Raw genomic sequence first — 23,342 nt, forward strand, 5'->3', positions numbered from 1 at the left:
TGTGTGTTTGTGTATATATCCTTGAGCTCATTTGCACACCCGGCCCATTCTTTCTCTCTAGATTAAGTAATTGCAGAGACAACATAATTTTCATCCTTTTCCCATTAAAAATCTGATGAACCATGCAATTATTAAACAGATTGAAGTCCACAAGGAAGAGCAACAGATTGAAAGCCATGTCCTTAGAAGCAGAGCAGAGGAATATCATTTTGCTTCTGGTTAAGTCTCTGTCTTGCATGAGAATGAGAGTGGGTGGGTTGGACAGGCTTTCAAGTAAAATCCCTAAGACCCGGTGTTCACAGGTGTCTAGACATGTTCAACAATTGATGTAATCCAAGCTTGCTGTTGACAATCGCTTTGTGCTGGTAAGTAGTAAACACTGGGTAAATAAGCCTTGGACCTGTTCTCTAAGATTTCCTGTATTGCATAGTTCTTAAATATTTGATACCCAACTCTGAATACTCAGTTGATGTTTTCAGTGGTTTTTGACTCTTAGTCTGATTGTTTTTGGGGGGTAGTTTTATACTTGGGGGACTACATGTAATGAAGCCCATCAAAGCTTCATGGGAGGAAACAGAAAATTCACTATACCATTGATCTGCCTGCAGAAAAACCAATGTATATTTTACTCATTGTATTTCAAGAACATAGCATTAGCACAGAAGTTTATGGAGACCTATGGAATGTTGATAATTATCAATGATCAAGTTCTATATTTTGCCTAGTTCTTAGAGCTCTCACGATAACGTTTACATTCCATTAATGTTCTAAATATAGTTCAATAGTTATAAAATGTTTATTTTAGCAACAATTACTAAAGGTGCCAATTTAGGAAATTCCCAAATAATCCAAATTGTTATTTTAAAAAACCAGTAACATCAAATTTCCTCTTCTTCTAAGGAGAAATTATTGTTTTAATTCCCCATGGGATCTTAAATGACAAATTTTAAACCCAGCATCTCTCTAATTTTAGAAAGGCAGGTAATAATTGGAAGCACCCAAGGATTTCCTTCATCTCTTGTAACAGTTACAAACTTAAACACGTCATTTGTATAAATGCCTTACGATAGAGAGGGCAGGGACTTTGACGCGCTGGTGAAATGAGGGTATTTTAGGGAACATTAAAAATTCACGTATAGACCGCTCATCTCATTCGTATTCATAACTGCTCAGGACTGCAAGTAACTTTCAAGGCCAGTGAGGGTAAAGGTATTGATCTTTAATTCCGATAGGGGTGAACATAATTTACATTTTTTTTCATTTTTCCTCCTCCCACTAGTCCCCACTTTTCACCAGGTGAGGGCAGTAAAGACACACCTATTCTCTTCCCATTACAGTTTTTCTTGGAGGCAGACAGATTCCCTTTCCTGTACCTGCCAAAGGCTAAATTCTTCCATCTTAAAACTATGATAAGCCTAAGTGCATCCTCCGAAAACCCTTGGTTATCCAATCATCAAGTTCAGGCGCAAGTTCCAGCCATCAGTTTGGGGGTTTGAGGTGAATAGCTAATGAGGGAAGGCCCAGGACATTTCCGTTAACCTAAAAGAACCTAGGAGTCCAGGTAAGGAGGAATCATGGGGAAAGAGTAAGGAGCCCACAGTTGAAGACCAAGGACAGGCCTTGCTGGGGATGCTGGCTTTCTCCTCTCTGACTCTCAGTAAACAGGAGTAGCCTAATGATTCTTGAGTCCTGGCCAGCTTCTCTCCTTGACTGTACCAGTTTGCCACATTACATAAGGGCGTCATTTAAGAAATGATGACATGTTTATAAAGGTGAGACATTCTGGAAGTAACTCTATTAAAGTAAACAATGAGAAAATTAAGAAAAAGAAACAAAGAGATGCTCTGTCAATCATATGTAGATAGCAGATGGAAAAGAGATCTTACTGGAGTTTCTAATTCTTACAGCCATTATGGAAACCAGTATAAATGTTCCTCAAAAAATTAAAAATTGAACTACCATTTGGTCCAGCAATCCCACTTCTGGGTATTTATCCAAAATAATTGAAATCAGGGTATCAAAGAGATATCTGCACTCCCATGTTCACAGCAGCATTATTCACAATAGCCAAGATAGAGAAACAACCTAAGTGTCCATAACAGACAAATGGATAAAGAAAATGTAGTATATACACATATACAGTGGAACATTCGCCTTAAATAAAGAAGGAAATTCTGCCATTTGCAACATGAGCCTTGAGGGCATACTAAGTGAAATAAGTCAGTCACAGAAGGACAAATACTACATAATATATATTAGTATTTAGTATATTTTGTAGTATTTATGTATTAAATTAGTATATTAGTCTCATATTAGGACTATAATACTACATAATACCACTTATATGAGGAATCTAAAGGAGCCAAACTCATAGAAGCAGAGGGTAGAAGAGTGGTTTGCTAGGGGTAAATGAGGGCAAAATGGAGAAGTGTTGGTCCAAGGGTACAAAGTTTCAGTCACGCAAGGTAAATAGTTCTGGAGATCTACAAAAAAGCTTGGTGCCTATAGCTAATAAATCTGCTAAGAGGGTAGAACTGACGTTCTTACTATACACACAAGAAATGAGATAAAGGGGGTGGGAGGAAACTTTGAGAGGTGATGGATATTTATCGCCTTGATGGTGGTGATGGTATCACATACTTATCTCCAAACAACTAAAAAAGCCAGAACTGTAAAAAGAAGAAAAATGAATTTCTAGTTCTTTAGAAATTTTAAAACTATAATAGGCATGTGGATTAGACATTTCAAGGGAGTAATTTACTTCTTACATATATATTTTTTTTCTTTTTTAGTGAGCAGCCAAACTATTTCTAATATTTTGGACTGGATTCCTCCTAAATAAATCATCTTTTTTAAACAGCATATATTACTTCTAGGGCCGAGCATCTGAATTTTTATTCCTTCAGCAACTTGGTGGAAGGAAGAGTCATGTGAGACAGAATTCTAAAGAGAAACTATGGGGTTAAAAATGTAGACATGTCTGGCTCAATTTCTGATTGGATGACCTTGCGCCAGTTACTAAGTCCCTCCAAACGAAGTTTCCTCCTGTTGGAGTAGGGTCATCAAGGTCCTTTAGAAGCCGGGGAGGGAGGCCCGCACCGTAGGATGGCCTCCGCGCGCGGACTCGGGGCGGGGCGGGGAGGGGCGTTTCTGCGCGTCGCCCTGGGCCTGGCTCGCTGGGCGGCGCTTCCCAGGAGTCCCCCTGTCCGGCTACGTCCGCCCGTCACCTCGCGGGTCGCTCAGTGGCAGGGCGAAGGCCGACCGACTTGTCTCGTCGCCAGGGCCATGGCCCAGGACCGCGCAGCCACCCGCCTCAGCGTCGTGCTGGGACATGTCCGCCGCCCCTTCTCCGGGGCCGTCGTATCCTTCGGGCTGCGCGGGCTCGGGCGGGGAGGGGGTGGGCCAAGCGAAGAGCCCAGCCGCCGCGCGGGGCCTTCCTCTTCCCCGCGCCCCGGCTCCGCTATGCGCGCGGGGGGACAGCGGCGGAGGGGCACTCCCCGGCGCGGGGGCCTGTCGGTGACCGCGCTGACCTCCGCGGCGGACGTGCCGTTGCTCCAGCGTCACCGGCTTTCCTGGGGCCTCTGTTTCCCTGCTTAGTGAGGGGACAGGGGGAGGCCTCGCCCAGGCTTCCACTCTCGGCTGCCTCATTTTCTGCACTTGGACCCAGACGCCTGGGAACGTCGAAGCAGAGTCGCCCCTGAAGCAGGAGCGCAGAGCGGCTGGGAGGCGCCAGGGCGGGCGCGGGCGGCGGGGCCCCCCGGAGCTCGGCGTGCGCGGTGCCGGGCGCCTGCGAGCCCCTGGGAAATGGCTTGGTACCCTTGTCCTCCTGACTTGGCGTTCATTCAGAGCTGTGTGAGCTGCCGGATAAGATCCAGAAAGATGTCATTATATGATCTGAAAATCAAATTGCTTCATAGAATTGTTTTTCCCTTCTCAGAGACCGTGTTCTCGTTCAGGAGGTACTTTTGGAAACTCCATAGAAAACTCTGAGATTTTTTCCTTAAACGACCGGGATTAGCTCCTGTTGTGCTATATTTCAGATCCTGAAACTTCCCATGAAAAGATTGCTGCGTTTCTTTTACTTTGCTTTCCCCGCTGAGTTCCAAGCAGCGATGTAAAATCCCGTCCATCGGCTGATAACGGGAACCCAGGTGATGTAATCTCACTGTACCGTGAGAAAACAGAAACTGAGGCTGGGAGAACTGAAAAGCCTTGACCACGGTTATTTAATTTAAGCAGCAGTTGTCAAACTGTGGTCCCTGGACCAGTAACATGAACATCACCTGGGAACTTGGTAGAAATGCGGACTGTCGGGTTCATCTCAGACCCAGAGAATCAAAATCCCTGAGTTTGGCGCTCAACAATCTGTTTTCACTTGTTTCAGATGCATGCTCAATTGTGAGAGCCATCGGTGCACTAAGATTAGATGTAACTGGAACTAGAATTAAGATTTCTTGGTCCTGTCTGTTACTGCTTTTAAAATTCAATTTTCTGGTCCTTGTTATAATAGTATCAAGGTCAGAGATTAGCTTTTTCATCTGTATTTCCTAACCGCACTATCCAATATCATTTTCTGCCCTGGTGGAGAGGCCAAGACCAGCACTGTGCACTGTGGTAGCTACTGAGCCACATGTGGCTATTGGGCAACTGAAATATGACTAGTGTAGCTGAGGAACTGAGGTTTCAATTTTAATTTATTTCAGTTTAAATAGACAGATGTGGCTAGTGGCTCTCATATTGGATGGCTCTGCCTAGAATTTCAGTGAATATGTGTGGTTTCGGCTAAAACAGATTACTGGAAATTCTGTGGCAGTTTTTTCCAGCCACAACTGGTTCTACAGAAACACAGGTTCTGTAAGAAATAATTTTTGAAGTATAACGCAGTGCAGTTTTTAACTGAAGATAAGCATAAAGAAGAAAATAAATATGGCCTGTAATTCCACCACTAACAGATTATTTGTAAACTTTTTGGTGTGTTTCTTTTCTCTGCATCTACATAACTACATAAATAGGACCATCCTGTATGTACAGGTTTTTTTGGCATCCATTTTTTCATGTAACTTTTTTTAGTAAACATAGTAAATGCTTCATTGTATATAATAAATAGTACCATATCATTAAAAAAAATTCTCCAAGAACAACAACAAAAACATAATGTAGGAGTGGTAAGGTGGAGAAAATAAATTTGTACTGGAAGGCGGCAAAGAGAGTTTGTACCAACCTCATCTGCTGAAAAGAGATGACACGGTCAGTAACCTCTCTGCCTCAGGGAAAACCGGTGGTAGATAGTAATTTTGACTCCTGCCTGCCTTTCTCCTTGACTGTTCTATTGCTCCCAATTATATAAGGACATTTTTTTAAAATGATCACATGTTTATGAGAAGTGACATTCTGAAAGTTACTCTTTAAGCTAAAGAAAAGATGAAAACAATGAGAAGTAAAAAAGAAATAATGGGATGCTAAATCAACAACCTGTGGTTACTGGAAAGGAAAACTAGAAAGTATAGTTTCTTAAGATATTTAAAATTATACTCAACTGTGTGATTCCTACTTTTCTTGGAGTCATTGTTTATTTAATACATTTTTTTTAATGACCAAACTTTCTAATATTTTGGACAGACTTTCACCAAATAAGGATCTCTTTTGAATAGGACATGTTTCTTTCTACTTCTAGAATTGAACCTTTCAATTTTTATTCATTCAGCAGCTTAATGGAAGGAATAGTTATGTGGAATAAAATGGAAGCTAAGAAGTAAAAAGCATGGGTCAACTGTTGACTCAGATATTTTCTGCTGGTGACCCTGGACCAGAGCCCTCCACGCCTAGGTTTCCTGTTCTGTGCAGCAGAAATTATAATAAAGTTCCTGGGCTCCAGCACCTCCTCAGCTTTTGTGAAAATCAGATGAAGTGATAAAAAACGCTAGTGCAGTTTTCTGAGACTACGTTGTCACTCCGCCTGATGTCCATTTGGGAGCAGTCTTCTCTTGTGAGTGCTGATCCAGGATAGACCTTTGTTTCTAGAAAAGATTGACTCCTAAATTTTGTTTGCCTTAATTCACATCCTAGAGAGCTCGCCCCACTTCAGGAACTGTTTCTCCTGGCAGTTTCCATCCTCAACAATTTCAGTAAGTAGACCCAATTTTAATTTTTAACCACTCAATGTATGTAAGGGTTTTTCTAGTGGTAGCTAGGATATAAAATATATCATGATGCGTGATGAGAATTCATTATACAAATCTTGTTTCCAGGACTTGTTTTTATTAGAATAATTCTGGATAAATTTGAAGACCCTGACTTTAATTTTCTGTATGTATTTTAAAATTCAGATAAGTAGGAAAAATATCAGAAAGTTCATAATCTGGTTTTTTAAAATTCGGGCTTGATATATCTCATTTAAATTAGCTTGTAGTCTGGTCATACTGATATATAAGGTAGTGTCTTTGGTTTATTTTAAATTACTTTTTTTATAATTGAAATGTTGTTGATATACAATCTTATATTGGTTTCAAGTATACAACACAGCAGTTCAACAGTTACCCATATTATTAAATCCCCACCCCCACAAGTGCAGTTACTGTCAACAAAGGAAGATGTCACAGAATCATTGACTATATTCTCCATGCTGTACTATCCCTGTGGCCAACTTATACTGTGAATCAGAATTTCTGTGCCTCTTTATCCCCCCCTCCTCCCCATGTACCTACTTCAACCCCTCCCCCATAGTAACCACCAGTCACTTCTCAGTGTCTGAGTCTACTGCTATATCTTAAATTACTTTTGAAAGGGAAGAACTTATCTCCAAGGAATATTTTCATAGAGCCACACACAGTCCAATACAGAGGGATGGATTAGTGATCTGAGTTTGTATGTATGCTGTACACTTATTTGGATTTTGTTACTTTGATTTCTTCTGAGAGTGTGTGAACTGGATATTTAAAAATATACAATCTATTGAATTTATTTCCCACCTGAAAAACCAGACACGTTCTTACAGAAAAAATTTGAAAATGGGAGAAATAGAAGGAATTTTTAAAAATCATCCATAATTCTATTACATAAAGGCAATCTGTTAAAATGTTTGTTGTATTTCTTTACAGTCTTTTTTTAAGAGTGCCTTGTTTTTGCATAATTGTAATTAAAATATGTTATTATAATAAGCATTCTCCATACTATTATATGCTCTCATTTTTAAAGCCTGAGTCACATCCCATTGAGTGTATATAATCATTCTTCCATTTTTTTGGTGACAATAATTAATGCTTGGATTTAATGTTTAAACACTTTTTCAGACTATTTCATTGAATAAATAAAAACTGGAAATGCTGGATAGAAGTGTATGAACATTTCTCAGGTTCTTGACACATATTGTTAGGTTGTAATTTCTAAATTGGACTTATTTGAGGCTTTTTTTCTCCTTTAGGTATACTCGGGATAATTATGTCCTAAGCCCAGAACAGAGAGCTTTTTATGAAGAAAATGGGTTTCTTGTCATTAAAAATTTGGTCTCTGATGCTGATATCAAACGCTTTAGGTACTAGAACCCTATTTGTTGTTTTACAGAAATATGTGTTATATATATGTAACGGGAATATGAGTAAGATTGGCTTGGGCATATTCAGATATTTTTTAGTAATTTGGTTCATGACAAAGTGACTAGACCTCTGGACCCAGGTTGGTTGGCTTTAATCTTAGCACTGCCACTTAACATGGGGCAACTTACTTAACCTTTCCATGCCTCTGTAAAATGAGGAAAATAATAGTGCTTAGGTCCTAGAGTTGTTACGACTAAATAAAGTAACCTTTCCATGCACATCTGTAAAATGGGGAAAATAATAGTGCTTAGGTCCTAGAGTTGTTACGACTAAATAAAGTAACATACAGAGAATACTTTGAACAGGGCCTGGCACATAGTAAGTGCTGTGGAAGTGTTTGCTATTATTATTCAGATGTAACCAAAATTACAAATATTTCCCAATTGGTCTGCTAAGCTGAGGAATATTTGAATTTCCTGGTAGTGAATTCCAGCCTCATAGTTAAGAGGCAGGGCCATTTTCTTCTCCTTCCCATTGGAACTTTTCAACTCTGGCAGCAGGCCAGTTTAGTGGAGAGAAACCACACCCAGAATCTTCAAGCCTTTCCACAGAGCAGGACCAGGCAGGTGCTTGGCAACAGAGGCAATAACATCATCTGCCAATTTGATTTTCTAGGAATGAGTTTGAAAGAATCTGCAGAAATGAGGTGAAACCAGAGAGAATAATGATAATGAGAGATGTGACCATTGGAAAATCAGAATATGTTCCAAGTGAAAACATGGTTACAAAGGTCCAAGATTTTCAAGAAGATGAGGAACTCTTCAGTTACTGCACTCTCCCTGAGGTTCAAGACCTTCCTGCATTTTCCTTCTCTTTAATAGCCTCTCTGCATGTTTGCCTCTGAAATCTGCTTTTACTTTAGCCAGCCCTTTCTGCTGTGGCCCCACAGCAGAGGTTCTCAACTGGAGGCGGACATTTGACAGTTTCTGGACACATGTTTGACTGTTACACAGGAAGGATGGGTCTACTGGCTTCTCATAGATAGAGGCCAGCGATGCTGCTGATGGGACCTAGGCATCCTACCATGCATAGAAAAGCTCCCTCCTCAAAATGATGAATTATCCAGTCCCAAATATCAGTAGTGCCCCAACTGAGAAAACCTGCTCTACAGTTTGCTGACTATCCTTGGTTGCAAAGGGTAGGAATTCTGTATTAAAGACAGACAGCCTTTCTCACACTTGATATCAACAGGGGTGAAACTGCTGAAGCTGTTCATTGTAAATGTAGTAATCACATTGTTTTTTCATTGACTTATTTCCTTTTGTTTTATGAATCTAGTCAGTGGAGCTGTGAGTGTGTTTTAAACTATTTTTTTCTTTTTAAAAAAACATTCTCTAAGAGTAAATTATACTTAATGAAGATACTTAATGAAGATATCCAAATAGTACAGAAAGGCATAAAATGAAAAGTAAAGTCTCCCTCTTCGCCTCCACAGCCTCACTCCTGTGCAGCTTTTCTGTGTATTCATCCGGAATAATTTCATGTACATGCAAGCATATCTGTACACCCCCACGTTTTTTGTGTGACATGAGAACATAGTGGTTTCACCTTGTCTTTTCCATTTAGCAGATCTTAGACGTCTTTCCCTATCAGTATCTATGCGTTTACTTCCTACTTTTTAAACTACTGCATTGTATTCTGTTGCTTAAATTTACCATGGGTTATGAACCATTTATTTAGAATGGTTTTAAAGGACACATTGCATATAGTCCTTATGACTTTGAAGAAAGACTGTACAGGTAAGCTGCCTGTGATGTCCAGCCCCTTAGACTTGAAATGAGAGGGAAAGTAGCCCCTCTGAACCAGCCACTCTTCCCAAATTCAAGTCCTGTTATGGAAATGGAAGTTGTGTGGGTGAATCATGGATGAAAAGCTTGAAATCAGAAGCAGCATGTAGTGGCTTAGGCGCTGTCAGGACTTTCAGATTTCTTCCATCTCTAAGGTGTGACCCATGTATCATGTAGTTCATGGAATGATTTTTAGATGCATGCATGATTTTAATAGGTATTTATTTTAATGTATGTTGGGAAAAGTCCCCAGCATATCAAACCCATGATTTCAAAAATGTTATTAATCAGGATAAGACTAAGTAAAAGAAGTGAGTTAATTTAATTTAGGGAAATAATTGGCTAAGTATATTGGGAAATTCTGTAAAATATGGCAGAAATAGTGAAGATGGCTCTTGAGTGACTAAGGCTTAGAATATACCGGCCTAATCTTACTACTGATGGACAATGACTGCATTGGGGTATGGGTGGGGACTTGATAATATGGGTAAATGTAGTAATCACATTGTTTTTTCATGTGAAACCTTCATAAGAGTGTATATCAATCATACGTTAATACAAAATTAAAAAACAAAAAGAATATACCAGCCTAAGTGAATACCAAGAAATAACAGGCTTTATGAGAAAACAAGTATGAGGACTGACTTCTAGGATTTTTGAACATTTCAAGTGTTTCATACTCAAATTGCCGACATTCTTTACATTCAGGAGATCAAATAATAAGGAATCATAGGAGTGCTTCATATCTTGGAGGCAGACAGCAGTAGAGTTTGAATACTATCTTTTTCATTTAACTGGCGCTGCCAACTTGGGCAATTTATTAGCCTCAGGCTTATTCATTTTAAAGGATTATTAATTAATATGGGCATTAACTGATGGATTAGTGTGAGGCCTCAATGGGCTGATGTATACAGCTCCTGGTAGGTAGCAGTCGTTCCATGTTGAGTGTCCTTTCTGCTTCTTGCCCCTCCCTAAGTGGTGAGATGCCGGGAGCAGCGTCCTGGCTGCGGAGCCGGGACTAATTCAGCCCTCCCTGTTGCATGCTGTCATTGCAGCTTAGTCTTCTTAGCATGTGCATCAACCACAGCTGCCCTTTTCATTATTTGTTTAACATCTTTCTTCCCACCGGAATATAAACTCCATGGGTTCAGGGACCTGCTTAGCACGTTCATTGCTGTGTCCCTGTTTTCTGTTACTCTGTCCAGTTCATAGATCTTAATACAGGTCGAACGAATGGCTGAGTGTGAAGTCTCTGGGCCCCTCAGACAGCTGCAAATGTGCTGGGTCCTTGCATGTTGGGTCCCTTCTTGTGAAGTGTCTCAAGAAGGAAGAGGAAGCTGCCTTCTCACTGGGCAACCATTGACAGCTTTGGTGGAAAGAAGGGTATCCCCGTCTTCCCAGTTGAGAGCTCATAGAAACTGATCTTCCTTTTAGAAAAATTGGCTAGGTTTCCAACTGGCTTCAAAACGCCTGTTTAATTAAATGTGTTGTAGATTTTCAATTGTTGGCGTTTTCATGATTTATTTGCAATGTTGTGAAATACCAACTTGTTTGTTAAGTACTGCCGTCCGGTTCTTGTATAGATAATTGTACTTTGTGACACTTTCCCGTGAACTTTTTCTTCCCTTTTCCCTTAGATTCTGAAATATGTGGAGTGCTTCACTGGACCCGATATTATGGCCATGCATACAATGTTGATAAACAAACCTCCAGATTCTGGTAAAAGATTCTTCTTGTGAAGAAAAAGCAAAAAAAAAAAAAAAGCTTAATTGAAAGTAGTTAAGGTTGATAGTCTAACTATAGCTATGTGTATAACTGCTAGATTTTGTATAAATGAATATATATGTACTTTTATATAAGTCTTAAGGTAGCTTACATCATAACAACATTGAAGTATAATAGTGATTTCAGTTAGGGTTTTTGCTGGATTTTTAAACAACTTGATTCCCAAAAATAGAGGGTAATAAAAATGACTGTTCATATGCCATAGGCTCCTATTATTATCTCTAAGCTTTCTTAACCTTTCTGACCCATTATAGTGTGAATTCTGCCTTCCTGACCTGAAGATATTCATATTACTAACAAAATTTAAACTATTCTTATGAATCAGATACTACATACAGTTCTTTAAATTTCTTGTGCTTACTCAAATGCAACTTTTAAGACTTACTCCCAGAGAGACTGATTTGGAAGGCAGAGCTCAGGAATCTGCAGTTTATTAACCATCCCCAGAGATTCTAATGCAGGTTGCTTTTGGGTCACACTGAGAAATTCTGCTGTGCCAGCACTAGTAAACTGGCCGTTAGGGATCCATCTATCCTTTTCTACTTTTTCTTCCTCCCAATGACTAATGTAGGTTTGTATGACAGACCTGTAGCTTAACATGACCAAGTCTCTTCCTCCTTGGATGTCTTCCCTGGAGACATCAGGTAGCCTGGGGAAGCAAGTTCAGAGAGCAAAACCAGGAAAAATGGAAATGCGGTCATGGTACCTCTGATTCTACAGAGTGACCATACACCAAATACTTCTAGTTCAGGGGGAACCTCTTAGAGGACTTCTATTTAGTTAATGTTTTTTGCATTAGCCCCTCAGCAGGCTATCGGGGGACCTGAAGTTTGATCATTCTTTTTAATTTAATTAGTTATAATCAATTTTTTTAATACTAGGTTCTGTGACCAAACCAGAGTTAGAAAGCAGTAACGTATAATGAAAATAATGACATATGTACAGCAAATGGTGTGTGTTAAGTCCTCGGCTACGAGAAACCCAGATAAAAAGTATAAGATCTGGAGTTGCTGTGCTGATCTGAAATTCCAGTTTGGTGCTGTCGCTCATGGCTGATGTTCTAGAGCACTGTTTCCTTAGTTCGTTTCTTGCAGGGATAGGTCGTTGTTCTGGTTTTTCAGCCAGAAGAGAAGAATTCTGAGATTCAAGCATCTTCTAACAGCAGGTTCTGTTTCAGGCAAGAAGACATCCCGTCACCCTATGCACCAGGATCTGCACTATTTCTGCTTCAGGCCCAGCAATAGTATAGTTTGTGCATGGACAGCCATGGAGCACATCGATCAGAACAATGGCTGTCTGACTGTTCTCCCAGGCACACACAAAGGCACCCTGAAGCCCCACGATTACCCCCAGTGGGAGGTAGGTCTGCCTAGAGGCTGAGTCTTGATCAGAATCTTTATTGTTTTGATTTCACATCAGTATACATGAAAAGCTTTACCAAACAGCTTTTCATTTCCTTTCTTAGCAAAACATCATTCTAGGATTTGGAATTAGGATAAAGGAAAATTCAAGGGTGTCAGATAAAATAATCACTCGCTTTCAACAAGTGTTTGAAAGCCAGCCAATGTGGGGAACTTTGGTAGGTGCTGTATAAGGATCTAAGACTATAAAGCCTAATTGCAGAGGCAAAACATAACACTGCAGCACCAAATGTGTGTTAGAATTGCCGAGAAGCATGATGCACTGATGGATGGCTCTCAGAGTAAAGACGAGGGAGCCACTGTCTCCTTCCCGCTGGAGAGACCAGCAGAGGCTCTGGGAAGGGCTGAGTAGTATTCCACTGTGTGGTTTTTCCAGGGCTTAGTAATTTGAGTCTGTGAGTGATGAGATCAGATTGGTTCTTCAAGAATGATAATTGTGGGTAATTTGCAATCCCAGTGTAAGTTGGTCATGGGGATGGTAGTACAGCACAGAGAATAGTTAATGATTCTGTAACATCTTACTACATTGATAGCATCTGCACTAGAGGGAGCGGGGATTTAATAATATGGGTAACTGTTGAACCAACTGTGCTGTATATTTGAAACCAACATAAGATTGTATATCAGTGATACTTAAATAAAAAAAAGAATGATAGTTGTGGGATCTGGTACAGGATATATTGGAGGTATAAAAGTCCAGAGGCAGGGAAATTATTAGCGTTTTAAGTATAAGGCAATAAGATCTTGAAACCTCACAATGATGGTCAGAATGGGAAGAGCACTTGTTAATGTAGGAAGAATGAAGGTGGTTCTGTGGGAAGTAAAGAATATATCTATAAAGGCTTCTATCTCAGAATTCCTGTGCTGATTAGTACTAACTGAAAATATTTGAGTCTGTATTCTGATATATAATCTGGAATTCTGAGATTCATCAAGTAAGTTAAGGGTTAGGAAATGTTTGGTGCAAACAAACAGAAGTGGGCTCTGGCTGATTAAGTCAAAGGGAATGTTTAGAGGGCTGCAGGCCCATGAGGATTCTGTAGAAAGGCTGGCTAGCTCTGGTGGGCAGGAAAGCAGGAGTCATTGCTTAGTCGGAACTGTCGGGCTGGGGCACCTGGCATGGTTAGTTGAACCCGGACTATGTGTTATCTCTTTGATCCTCTATCCACATTCAGAATGGCCATAGTGGGAGGTCAGATTGGCTTAGCCTGGGGCTATCCACCCTGGCTAGGAGAGAGGCACACTGGATCACAGTCACAACACAGTCCAGCAGGGAAGCAGCCATTCCACAAAAGGAAAGTGGGACAGTCTTAGCAAGGGGGATGGTATGCTGTCCCCACCCCCAATAAAGAATTATAATCTTTAAATCACTTCTTGTTTTAGCTTCTTCAATAAAGACATAACCATTATCACCCAAAGCAATAACTAACTTTGGAAATGGGTAAAAACGAACACTCTTTTATTTTTCTTTCTTTACTCTGTATTGACATGACAGGTTTTAAGCTCAGAAAAATGGAACATTTTCTCTCCCCTAGTTTGGGAAAATAGTTAGCTTCTCAGAGATACTCCTGAGTAATAGAAGAAAGATTTATGCACAGTTCCAGGTGAGGAGAATATCATATGGGAAAGAATGATCATGGATTCAGGCTGAAAAGGTGGTCTTCTGTGTTTACTGCAAAATGCAAAGCTGATTTAGATCTTCATTTATAAATCAGTAATGAAGGGTAGGTAGAAATTCCAAATTTTTCATTTCGCTCCCCAAATTCGTGATTTTAATAACCATGTATAACTTTCTAAAATGAGGCATCTGAGAAGCTTTTGTACATTAAGAAAATTATTTTTAAGAATTGAATTTATCTCTTTCTCTTGGAGGAACTTAGAGAACCTCTGCTTTTTGTGATAAGTTACCAATAAAGGTTTTATTTACTGGCTTCCTCAAATCCAAACTTGGCTTCTCTTCTGTGTTCTAGGGGGGAGTTAACATAATGTACCATGGGATTCAGGACTATGATGAAGCTGCGGCCCAAGTGCATGTTGTCATGGAGAAGGGAGACACTGTTTTCTTTCATCCTTTACTCATCCATGGATCTGGTGTGAACAAAACTAAAGGATTCCGGAAGGTATGCATTAACATTACTGCCAATTCCTAAGATGAATAGGTTTGAAACAAAAATGTCAAGATATGTTAAAATTTAAAAGCAATACTGCTTTGTGACTTTTAACTCAGCTGGCCTGTAGTCTGGTTTATTTACGAGGATATATATTTGCCTACTTCATGCTTTTTTGCTCAAATGATTAAGAAGCCAGGTGACTTCAGGATCCCCACCCTGTTGTTGCTGAATTCCCAACATTTCATGGAATTTCTTCAGAGCAAGACTTTACTTGACTAACTGACAACTTGTGCTTTCAGAGGCCAAAACAATGGCTGACATACAAAAAAATAATATTTGGAATGTATATAGCTCATTGTAGTCATACAAAAGGAAAGGTTAACTGTATGATTCTACTTATCTGAGGTGCTCAGAACAGGCCAATTCATAGACAAGAAGTAAAATAGAGGTTATTGTTTAATGGGTTCAGAGTTTACGTTGGGGATGGAAAAGTTTTGGGTATAGATAGTGATAGTTCGATAGTTACACAACCTTGTGAATGCATTTAGTGCCACTGAATTGTACACTTACAAATGATTAAAATGATAAATATTATGTTATGTATATTTTACCACAATAAAAAAAAGAGAGGAGGTATGGCTTTGACGAGGCAGGCTTAGGTTTGAATCCCAGATTCTTTAAAAAAGAGGAAAGTTTATAATATCATTGCTATTGGGAAAAATATTACTGAGGCAAAACAAAAGTTCTGAATTGGTTGCCCAGAAATCAGATTTAGTAGGCAGCTATATTTTTCACCCCTTAACCTCAGAGTGTCATAAACTTAATGATTTCATTGCTTACATTAAAGATTGACAACATTTCTCATAAATTCCCAGATTTCTTGCTTCTCTAAAATACAACAGATCTAACAGTACTGTGTGGGCTCACATTTCCCCATGACAACGTGGCTGTTGATACTAAATACTGGGAGTTTCTTCGGGGCTAAGTGAGGCTTTCTGGTTTGTCATGCCAACCCCTGCTTGTTTCCCCAAGGCCAAGGGTTAGTTGCCAAATTTCATCTTCCATTCATTTATATTTGAGGGTGAGGCAAGAAGGCATTCTCTTTGGGGCAAAATTTAAGGGGGAGTGGCACCAAAAATACTCAGCCATCAAGATAAATAATATTTTAAGGCAGCCTTTTAAAAATCCAAAAGGATGCAATTGGGCTCCAGGATGAACACTGCCAAAATTTAAATAAAGACAAGGATCAAAGTCCATGAGCATGACCTTCAGAACTGTGCAAGTAGGCGGGGTACAGGCACAGTGATACAGATAACGTGAATTTTAATATACCAACTTGGCTATTTCTCAAAATCTTTTCAACTAATTTAATGTTTGGAAAAATATTAAGCATTAGAAGAAAATACATAAAAACACGAATATAGAACTGCACATTTTCCCTTTTGCCTCGCTCCAGTATGGCTTGGTGTGGCACTGGGGCTTCTGTGGGAAATGGAGTCTGTGACTCCACTGCCTAGAAATTTGATGTTTTGGGCAAAGCTGGAAGTCCTTCTGACTGGTGTGGTCACCTTAAGATAACTAACTTGTGCATTAGGAAGGTGAATTTTAACTACTGCTTTGCATCTTAAATTTGTTCATGACTTTTTCAAGAATGGGGAGAACCAAGTAGCTTCTGTCTGACCTTCAGACAGAAATTAGATGGGTATTGTATGTGAATGCTATCAGACTTTAAGTGTCCTTTTGATTTGAGAGCGTGTGTGTATATTATTTTCCTTTGCAAGATATTTTCATTGTTTTTTTCTGTTGTTTTGTTTTTATTCCATCTGTGGTCATTGAAATAACAACCCATCACAAACTTGATGGAGTAACTAACTTATGTGACTAAGATGGTCATGAAAATTCTGGAATACATCCTTTTTTAGGACTTGGGGATATCCATTTATTAGAAAGATCAAATGCTAAGAAGTTCAAGACCTCTTACCTCTGAAATTATATTCCCTGCCCCATATATATCTTTTGAAAATAAAGATCACATCTACTTAAAAACCTCTTGTAATTTCTCAATTAGCCTTTAGCTGGGAAAACAAGAGAAGGAACCACAACAGGACTGATGTAAGACACAGTGGACTGGCTTGCAATCTAGAAATCAAATGTGGAGTAAAATAACTGACTTTCTAAAAGAATATTCCTTGCTTGGTTTGCTGGTGTTGATGGGATTTTTTTTTCTCTAATATTAATTGGTTTACTTTGCACAGGCAATTTCCTGCCATTTTGCTGATGCCCACTGCCACTACATCGATGTGAAGGGTACCAGTCAAGAAAACATTGGAAAGGAAATTGTAGAGTTAGCAAATAAATTGCATGGAATTAAAGGCATCACCCTGAAGGTATGTTTGTATGAAACAACAAGGTAAAGGTCTTGGGATTTTTTTCTAAAGAAGCTTAATAATTCTCATGCCTGATCTAATTTTGAAGTATAGAGTGCTGGGTTTAGAGCTCATTTCAGAGATGTTGCTGAGACCCACTAGTAAAGACAGTGGAATTTCAGTTTGTACTTGCTTCTCTGGTATAGGGGTCCTGAGAACTGCATCTGCTTCTTTATGCCTGTGGGCAGTCCTGTGGAATGCAGGTTATCCTCTTCCAGTACAGATAGGTGGGAAAAGAAATAGAAAGCTACCTAAGTGCCCCTCAGTAGATGAATGGATAAAGAAGATGTGGTACATATATGTACACATATATATAATGGAATATTACTCGGCCATAAAAAAATGAAATCTTGTCATGGATGGACCTTGAAGGTATTATTCTAAGTGAATAAGTTAGAGAAAGACAAATACTATATGGTCTCACTTATATGCAGAATCTAAAAAACTAAAACAAACAATCATAACAGAGAACAAACTGGTTGCCATAGAAGAGGGGTTAGGGAATAGGCAAAATAGGTAAAGGGGATAATAAGGTACAAACTTACAGTTATAAAATAAATAAGTCACTGGATGAATAGTATAGCATAGGGAATATAGTCAATAATATAGTGATATCTTTGTATGGTGACAGGGTAACTATACTTACTATGGTGAGCATTTTATAATGTATGTAATTGTCAAATCATTGTGGTACACCTGAAAACAATCAACTATACTTAAATAAATGAATAACAAGAACAACAAAAAAGAAAACAGATTTAGGGGACAGGAAATGAAGGGCAAAGGCTATGTTCTAAGGAAAGTTAAAGGTTTGGGCTATCAATCACAGGCCTCCTTTATGGAATCCAGTAAGACTCCCAGAAAGCAATTGTCAAGTAAGTTTTTGTTTGGGGCAGTTTGCACCTGGAGTTTAATAAGAGGTATATCTTGCATGTAGCGGAGATTAAAGATCACTAATACTTATCAATAGGGAGTGTGAGACAATATTTCATATGCTTTCCTAAGTAATACACATCACTTGTAAAGTATTTCTTTTTAACTAGTGGACATTCAATGCCGATGATAATTAATAGACAAATTATCAGTCAAGGCAAATAAATACATAAATCTGCTTTGTAGACTAAGCACATTTTTAGTGTCTGAACCAAGAGCTGATCCTGTTTTTTATATTTGTAACAGATAATGATAAAGCATGCATTTCCTATGGGAGTGGCATGGCCCCAAACAGACTGAGTGTAACGATAGCTCTGGGCCTTCCAATACTTTGAAAAGCACTGCACACCAGTACACCAGTGGCAGGCCCCCATGCCATTGGGAGTCATCTTCTGGAACACCTTCCCAGCTCAAGACTCTTCTTTCACCCTTTCTCCCTTCTCCCTTCAGAATCTATGAATGTATCCTGTATTTGAAAATGCTCTGATTTCATGTTTGCAGATCCTAAAGAAAGTCTTGGCCTTCTCCCTTTGTCCAGTACTTAAAATATCTTACCAAGGTGACATATTTTGTCAGCTGAGGCTTCCATCCAACACACTGAATTTTAAAGCAGAAAAATATATATGTATTCTATTTGAGGTTTGTCAAAGTTGCACTATATGAATTACCTCCTGTATTTACTTTAGGTATTCTTTAAGGTGTAGTTTATTAGCTTTACTTAGAATAGCAACACTAATTTCTGCTATGTAAGTACCTTTGTAAGGTCCAAAGTCACTTTTGTTTGCCGAAGTTGTATAAGGGACAGAGCTAGATTACAGAGTGGGTCAGTTCCAGAACTGTTCTTCCCACCATACCTTTTGCTCAAAAATAAGCAATAAGAAATAAATAAGAAAGTCTGAATTGTTTTACTAAGAACAAATCAAAAACAAAGAAATAAACCAGTAACCCATGATATCATTTTGATGACTATGGTCTGATCAGGAGTAGATTACTCAAAATTGGGCAAGCAGATAACATCAAGGAAAGCAGGAGAAGGGGTAGTAAACTGTTTGCATAACACTCAGCCAGATATGAAGCATGGCAACAAGAGTGCCCAGTGAAAAAGAACTGTTTGGGGACTTGCTATCTTAGTGTAACACTATTTTAATATTGTTAAGTAAATTAACTGGAGTCTTAGCATATGGTTTATTTATTCACTGATATGATTATTGTGGAGTTTTTTTTTTTCTATTTGTTCATTTGTCAATGCAAGATACTATTTTGTCTTATGGGGAATAAACAAATCAAAGTGTTACACAAACTCTATTTGGCATTATTTCCAGGACATTTGGAGATTTCGAGCACGACTTGTGAAAGGACAAAGAATTAACCTTTGAAGTAACCCTTTGCTCTTTGAAAGAAAACCAAAAAGAAACAAGGTGTCTAAGGAAAATGTTTTCTTATTGAGACATGTAATCTTCTCTATCACTTATTAATAAAATCAAAATGCATGTATCAGGTACTTAATTGCAAATAGTTGATTTTGCAATGTGGTGGTGTTGCTTTAATGGATATAAAAACCATAATAGTGAAATACTACTGTTTTAAGGAAAACTAACTGGATTGCAACTAATAAAGATGATTGATGTGTAATTTAAATGTGTTTAATCAATTTTGTTCATTTAATTAGCTCTTTACCCAACCAAAAAAGAATGCTTTGAAACTTAAGGTGTGTTAAGTTTTTGCAACCTTCTCCTGGAAAACCCACCATCTATCCATTTCATATCACGAGAGACTTCTTTTCACATCCAGAACAATGTATAATACATGCATATTTAATGATGGGCATTAGAAGGGCATCATGGAGTAAAACTATGGGTGGAACACATACTCTGACACGATTCCTTCCATGACTTCACCCAACTACCCTCCTTAGGAAACAGACTAGAACTTTCCAAGTCTTCTTCTTTGTTCCTAAGAAAGAAGACAAAGAAAACTTCATCTGCAATATTTTATTGGGCAAGCAGCTGAAAAAAACCTTAAGCATTTATGAAAAAGACCTAACCTCTTTCAAGGTACAGTGAGGGAGGGAGGGAGGGACATTTTCAGATACTTTAGGTTTGGATTTTGAATGAGCACAACTGGGGAAATTTATTTTAATAGAATATTTCTCTGCCAGCTGAGGGCAGCAAGGAGATATAGTCCTTATTTTTTAAGTTTCAGTTAGAACTTTAGAAAGAAAGAAAAGAATCCCTTTCTTGTCATTCTGCTAAGTACACATTTTTCTAAATCTAGTTTTGCCATTTTTGTTGGTTTCTTTGTAAGGAAACCCAGTTTAAGCTCAGTTCGAGCTAGAAACGGAATGGCTAGATTATCACTGACCAACTGTAAGGAAATTGGATTATGGAATCATTGGAAATAAAATGAGCATAAGGAATGCCAGCATAAATACCACATGGAGCACTGTTCTGCAATAAACTTCTCAAGTAATTTCATGTTTAAAATAAATTTGCTGTACAGCAAAAGACACCATCAATAGAAAAAAAAGGTACCCTACAGTATGGGAGAATATATTTGTAAATGACAGATCCGATAAAGGCTTGACGTCCAAAATATATAAAGAGCTCACCCACCTCAACAAAAAACAAATAATCCAATTAAAAAATGGGCAGAGGAACTGAACAGACAGTTCTCCAAAAAAGACATACAGATGGCCAACAGACACATGAAAAGATGCTCCACATCGCTAATTATCAGGTAAATGCAAATTAAAACCACAATGAGGTATCACCTCACACCAGTAAGGATGGCTACCATCCAAAAGACAAACAACAACAAATGTTGGCGAGGTTGTGGAGAAAGGGGAACCCTCCTACACTGCTGGTAGGAATGTAAATTAGTTCAACCATTATGGAAAGCAGTATGGAGGTTCCTCAAAATGCTCAAAATAGACTTACCATTTGACCCAGGAATTCCACTCCTAGGAATTTACCCTAAGAACACAGCACTCAAGTTTGAAAAAGACAGATGCACCCCTATGTTTATTGCAGCACTATTTACAATAGCCAAGAATTGGAAGCAACCTAAGTGTCCGTCAGTAGATGAATGGATAAAGATGATATGGTACATATACACAATGGAATATTACTCAGCCATAAGAAGAAAACAAATCCTATCATTTGCAACAACATAGATGGAGCTAGAGGGTATTATGCTCAGTGAAATAAGCCAAGTGGAGAAAGAGAAATACCAAATGATTTCACTCATCTGTGGAGTATAAGAACAAAGGAAAAACTGAAGGAACAAAATAGCAGCAGAATCACAGAACCCAAGAATGGACTAACAGAGGATCAAAGCTTAATTTGGCTACCCAGAAAATGAATTAAGATACGATATGAAGGAGAACTTCCAACATCAACATTCTCTGGAAGAGTCATTCCAGAAGATGATCATCAAAAAACTTCAACAAAGATCCTGGCGCTGTTGCAGTTGTAGCTGCATTCATCCCACCAGTTCCTGGACTTGCCGTTAGAATGAAGAAGGAGATATCTAAGCTGGCCTGTGCATACAGTAAAACAACAAATTTGATTGGATCTATACTGTCGGAACTCAACCAAGAATTAGGAGAAGTGCAGTTGCAGAGCTCCAAAATCTTGCGACTATAGACTATCTACTGTTAAAAGAACATATGGGATGTGAACAGTTCCCAAGAATGTGTTGTTTTGTCTGATTTTTCTCAAACTATTCAAATTCAGTTAGACAATATCCATCATATCATTGATAAGTTTTCACAAATGCCTAGGGTGCCTAACTGGTTTTCTTGGTTTCACTGGAGATGGCTGGTAATTGTAGGTCTGCTTTGGTTATGTAGCTGTATTCCTATTATGTTAATGTGTGTATGCAATTTAATTAGTAGTTTAAAACCTATACATGCTTATGTTACTCTACAAGAAGATATGTCAAAGAAAAAAAAACAAAAACAAAAAACTGGCAATCCAGCTCTAGATCTTATATATATTTATCTGTATGTGTGTGTGTGTGTGTATATATATACACACACATACACACATATATACATGTATATATATTTTTAAATGGGTGCTCTTAAACACAATGCTATTTTTTCTTCTGTGACCTTTCCCAGTTATTTTAAATGTTAATTAAGAACGATCACTAGCTTACTAAAGGCCAGGCACTTTAAAAATAAATAAATAAATAAATAAATTTGAAAAAATAAACTTCAATAGGAAAACCAGACAGTACACTTGGTTATTTCTCTTCTGCATTTTTGAATGAATGTCAACTAGTCAATCAGGAAACAATTCATTTTCTATCTCATCTGTGTCCCTTTTGTCCACTAACTCATTTAACAAATATCAAAGCATCCATTCCATGTAATAGGACTACATGTAGGAGGAAGATAATACCGGGGCCGGCTGGGCCTGCTCATGTTGGCCCCTAGTGAAAGGTGGAAGCCGATGTCAGCTGCGCCTCACCAGCTGCCCTCCCTGGAATTAGCTGTATCAAAAAACACAGGTGACAAAGATTTAGGGCAAGGAATGTGTACTTTTTTTCTCTTTTAATTTTAATAATTTCGCCAGAATTGAGAGCCCATGCTGTTATAGACACTGTAAGGTCTTGGAGTAGCCACTTCCTTGCATTACTTCAGTGAAAACAAAAATCAAAACAAGAGCCCACCTCCTGAGCCGGAAGGCAGTCAGCCTTCCCGGGGACTGCCTGGCAGCAGAGCGCCGCGCCAGGGGCCGCAGGGGCCGAGCTCGCCGCTGGCCCTGAGCCGCCGGCCGCCGGGAGACCTGACGGCCCGAGGGGGGAGGGGCGGGGCGTCCGTAAAGAGGCACCAAGGGCTGCCGTTTTTAACAGGTTTATGACATATTTAAGGCTTTCGTTACATGCGAATGAAGGTTGATTTTCAAGCCTCCACATCCTAAATTGCGCTGTTTTTTTCGAAACAGTTCTCATCAGAGTCTAACCAGGCCATAGGACAAGATGCCGTTTTCCCTGAAGTTCTTTCAGGTTAGAATAGATGACCTTGAATTCAGAAACTTTCCAATCGAGCCTAACGGTGGACCCAGGAGGGAGGCGTTTTTCCTGCTTTCATGTGTCCTTACCTCTATGTACCCTTCCTCTGTTGGATTATTTGGTTTTTCAAAAGGTAAAGCGAATAACCCCAGTTCAGAATGCTTCTCCTGCTCTTCCTCCCGAGGCCCATGTTCATCCTTTAGAAACCAGAGGCTTCCTTTCCCCGGGGGCTTCTTGGAAGCTTTTCTGCCTATGCTGACGGCCCTCC

At 39.0% G+C, this 23,342-nt stretch overlaps 1 protein-coding gene across 2 annotated transcripts; it reads left to right on the forward strand.

Moving 5' to 3' along the window:
* The first annotated feature begins 3,078 nt into the window (after positions 1–3,078).
* On the forward strand, positions 3,079–19,693 carry PHYH (phytanoyl-CoA 2-hydroxylase). 2 transcript variants are annotated; one of them, XM_017642648.3, is made up of 9 exons: positions 3,079–3,360; positions 6,067–6,125; positions 7,421–7,531; positions 8,208–8,376; positions 11,017–11,098; positions 12,342–12,523; positions 14,556–14,705; positions 16,952–17,083; positions 18,302–19,472. In XM_017642648.3, exons 1-9 carry the CDS (start codon positions 3,106–3,108, stop codon positions 18,353–18,355), a joined length of 1,194 nt encoding a protein of 397 aa, XP_017498137.2. In that variant the 5' UTR covers positions 3,079–3,105; the 3' UTR covers positions 18,356–19,472. The 2 variants fall into 2 exon arrangements, with proteins under 2 accessions (XP_017498137.2, XP_017498135.2); XM_017642646.3 differs by having other exon boundaries at positions 3,082–3,360; positions 19,378–19,693.
* Positions 19,694–23,342: the final 3,649 nt, after the last annotated feature.

This window comes from Manis javanica, chromosome 2 (assembly GCF_040802235.1).
Source record: "Manis javanica isolate MJ-LG chromosome 2, MJ_LKY, whole genome shotgun sequence".
Classification (NCBI taxonomy): Eukaryota; Metazoa; Chordata; class Mammalia; order Pholidota; family Manidae; genus Manis; species Manis javanica.

Bases quoted from the DNA above. Each gene is read 5' to 3' on its own strand.
- PHYH (XM_017642648.3), top strand. From the start codon at position 3,106: ATGGCCTCCGCGCGCGGACTCGGGGCGGGGCGGGGAGGGGCGTTTCTG. The intron at 8,377-11,016 runs GTTCAAGACCTT...CTTTTCCCTTAG, and splicing joins GTTACTGCACTCTCCCTGAG to ATTCTGAAATATGTGGAGTG. The intron at 17,084-18,301 runs GTATGTTTGTAT...TATTTGTAACAG, and splicing joins TTAAAGGCATCACCCTGAAG to ATAATGATAAAGCATGCATT.